The 3,593-nt window shown below is 46.6% G+C and overlaps 1 protein-coding gene across 1 annotated transcript in view; it reads left to right on the top strand.

The window, feature by feature from the left end:
• Nucleotides 1–2,426: 2,426 nt before the first annotated feature.
• Nucleotides 2,427–3,593, top strand: part of Erich5 (glutamate rich 5) — a 13,933-nt gene continuing 12,766 nt past the window's right edge. Inside the window, exon 1 of the mRNA XM_026789786.1 lies at nucleotides 2,427–3,036. Coding sequence (XP_026645587.1) covers nucleotides 2,976–3,036 — 61 coding nt within the window. The 5' untranslated portion in view covers nucleotides 2,427–2,975. The remainder of the gene's footprint in view (nucleotides 3,037–3,593) is intronic.

The raw sequence follows: 3,593 nt of genomic DNA, 5'->3' as shown, positions 1-3,593 counted from the left end.
GTGAGTTCGAGACCAGCCTGGTCTACAAGAGCTAGTTCCAGGACAGGCTCCAAAACCACAGAGAAACCCTGTCTCGAAAAACAAAATAAATAAATAAATAAATAAAATAAAATAAATTAGGATTGAAAATTGAAGTCTGAAATACTAACTGAAATTTGGAGACAGGTACAAATGAAGCCTTGAAAAGTAGAGCGGAAGCAAAACCAGAAGGCTGGACAGTGGCAAGCAGAGTTGGCTGGCAAATAATTTTCACTAGAGGAAAGATCAGGCTGCCTTGAGCTCACAGAGATCCACCTGCCTCTGCCTCCAGAGTGCTGGGATGAAAGGCGTGGGCCACCATGCGCAGCTCTGGTTTTGGCTGGTTTTTGTTTTTTTTTTCCTGTTTAGGACAATTTTACTTTGTATATTTCAGCTCTGCTTGGGCTATTTTATAGCATGCATGAAAAGTTCTTTTTAAATAATAAACTTTTTTTATTTAGTATTGTATTTTCAAACTAGTGTCTTGTAAGACATCAGTTAGGTAACAAGGCCCCAGGCTTAATAGGCTCCAAGACCTTAGCACAACTGACTCCATGATGGAAGTACCATCCAGGCTGTAACACTCAGCATGTAGACAGCACCACCTGCCAAACCTCCATGAGTTAAAGGACAGAGCTAGTTCCAGGACAGCCAAGGTTACAACCTACAAACCCTGTCTCAAAAACAAACAAACAAACAAACAAAAAACAAAACAACAAAAACCCTCCACACCAAAGCTATGAAATGTACATGACTTTGACTTTGGCATCTGGATGTTATCACTCTTGAATTGCTTCTTTGTATCTAGCATTTCAGTGAAATGTTGAGAGAATAACAACAGGTAATTATGAGAGAAGAAAATTAACAAAAGAATCTTCCTTGTTTCTCCTTCACCAAAATTGCTACCGCAAGCTTCTGAAAACAAAACAAGTTTGGAAACCACAGGCACCTACATGCATCGAGCTCCACGTTTTGTTTTGTTTTTCCTTTTTTGCTATGAGAATTAGGAGTGGCAGGCTGCATTCCTTGTGAGAGCACAAACGGCTCTAGCAAGTTCATCTGCTGGTTGCTGGTTCAGTGCATCGACCCTTGCTGTCCTGCGGTTAAAATGATCATATTCATTAACAATCACTTGATGTTCGCAGTAAGGCACGCCTCGGTGCTTTGTGTGACTCAGCCTTCATATTCTTACCAGCCACCTGCACGTTAACCGTGCTGATAAATGTGTTGATAAGAAGGGGGACGATGAAAACTTGGCAAATGATCAATGTGCCCTCGTCCAAGCATTCAGAACACTGAGGGGGGGGGAGAGAAGGGCAGCTCTCCCCCTACCCACCCTTTCTACCCATAGTAGAGGCAGAAGTACTCCTCCCGTAGCCCTTCCTGCTCAGATGAGGGGTGTTTCTGATTCTGTCTTCACAGACTACATCTCATATCCTTGAATCGAGCCAGCCAGAGCAATGCTCTCCCTCTCTAATTTTGTTTGATCTTGTCATTTTCTATCTAAGTTAGCATAAGGTTTTTATACCCTTTGATACAAAGAACCAAGCGAGAATACTTCCTCTGTGTGCTTGCTATAGTGGACACTTTTGGAAAATAAACTGCTATCTATGAACTTGGTCTTTGGGTTAATTGGTTTTTCTTTCTTTCCTTCCTTCCTTTCTTCCTTCCTTCCTTCCTTTCTTCCTTCCTTTCTTTCTTTCTTTCTCTCTTTCTCTCTTTCTCTCTTTCTCTCTTTCTCTCTCTTTCGACCAGGCTGGTCTCGAACTCAAAGAGATCCATCTGCCTCTGGGATTAAAGGTGTGCACCACCCAGAAAGTTGATATTTCTTAGGGTCATTTTTTATTTTTGGGGGGGTTCTTTTTTTGGGGCGGGGGGTTCTCTGTATCTTTGCAGCCTGTCCTGGAACTAGCTCTTGTAGACCAGGCTGGAAAAGTGGCTCAGCACTTAAGGGCACTTGCGTAAATTGCTCTTTCAGACATCCCAGGTTAGGTTCCCAGCACCCACGTAGAGGCTCACAACCATCTCTAACTCTAGTTCCAGAGGATCTGATGCCCTCTTCTGGTCTCTATGGGCTCAAGGCACACAGGTAGCACACAGACCACCCAGACGTGTAAAAAATAAAAATTAATGCCTTGGCATGGTAGTGCACACCTTTAATCTCAGCACTCAGGAGTCAGAGGCAGGTGGATCTCTGTGAGTTCTAGGCCAGCCTGGTCTACATAGGGAGATTCAGGACAGCCAGCACTATGTAGGGACCCTGTCTCAAATAAGAAACAAATTAAAATAGTAATCTCTTAATTAATTAAAAGGACAAAGCAATATTATGGGTACCGCTCCAGATTTAAGCAACCAAAAAGAAGCACGGTACCAACGCCATGGGTGTAGCTCTGGATGGATCAAGAGCCCGAGGGTGACTGTGGACGGCAGGTCTAACTAACAGTTCAGAATCCGTTGTTGAACTTCCTTGTGGTAACTATGTTGGAGTTATGTAAGAGGATAAGACTGTCACAGCACGTCTAGTCTACCAATCAATAGCCTCTGGCTACAGCCGCCGCCTCCCCTCCCTGGCTATTTAGGACGTTTATTCACACCATCCCTCCCAGTGCTTAGCTCTGTCCCTCATCCCATCTCGGAGTCTTTTCCCATTTACTTCCCCGCACCCTCCGCCTCCTGTCCAGCTGGTTCCTTGGTTTTAGTTGTCCCTACTCTTGCACGCTGGTCCTCCAGCTGTCTGGCACTCCGCCCTCCCTGCTTCAATCTGCCTGTCTCCTCGCCCCTCCAGGTGCGCACCCAGTATCCAGGGCCCCCGCTGCGCGCGTGCGCCTTGAACTCTTGGGCAGCAAGATCACACAGTTGGGAGAAACTTCAGCGGCTGGGCTTGCGGTGAGCATCGCATCCAAGCCTCGCGACCCATACTCACGGGAGGCTGGGCCAGGTGACTACCCTTTTGCGCAATGGGCTGCTCCAGCAGCGCCCTCAACAAGGCGGGCGACGGCAGCAGGTTCCGCAGCGGAGGTGAGCAAGGGCCCCACACCGGACCCATTCCGGCTCAGGGAACTGCGTCTGGGGGATTCTGTGTTCTGCTGCCCCGAGGGTGCAGCCCTGGCTCAACCTCGCCACCAGGGGGCAAGCTCCTTCACTGAGGGGGAGAGCGCTGAGACTGGTGTGTCCATCCGGGTGCGTCTGCTGTAGGACGCTGGGTGCTAAGAGTTGGGAACTGCCTTACCTCTCGGCGCTAAATTACTGAGCTAGCTGCGACATTCTCTTCACCATACAGAAGAGAAATACCCCGTTGAGAATTCTATTTTGCTCTCACGTGGACGGTTCAGCATCACCGGATGATAAAAATGCAGAGAACACACACACACACTTTCGCTTTCCCCCCTCCATATACTAAGTTTCTCCAGAGGTTTTTGGAGTTTTTTGTTTGGTTTGGTTTAGTTTGGTTTTGGTTATTTGCCATTTTTTTGTTTGTTTGTTTGTTTGTTTTTTGTTTTTTTTTGTTTTTGGTTTTTCGAGACAGGGTTTCTCTGTGGTTTTGGAGCCTGTCCTGGAACTAGCTCTTGTAGACC

The sequence above is a fragment of the Microtus ochrogaster genome, unplaced genomic scaffold (genome assembly GCF_000317375.1).
Source record: "Microtus ochrogaster isolate Prairie Vole_2 unplaced genomic scaffold, MicOch1.0 UNK29, whole genome shotgun sequence".
Taxonomy (NCBI): Eukaryota; Metazoa; Chordata; class Mammalia; order Rodentia; family Cricetidae; genus Microtus; species Microtus ochrogaster.
The sequence above is the reverse complement of the archived record's forward strand: the minus strand, read 5'-3'. Positions and strand labels throughout refer to the sequence as shown.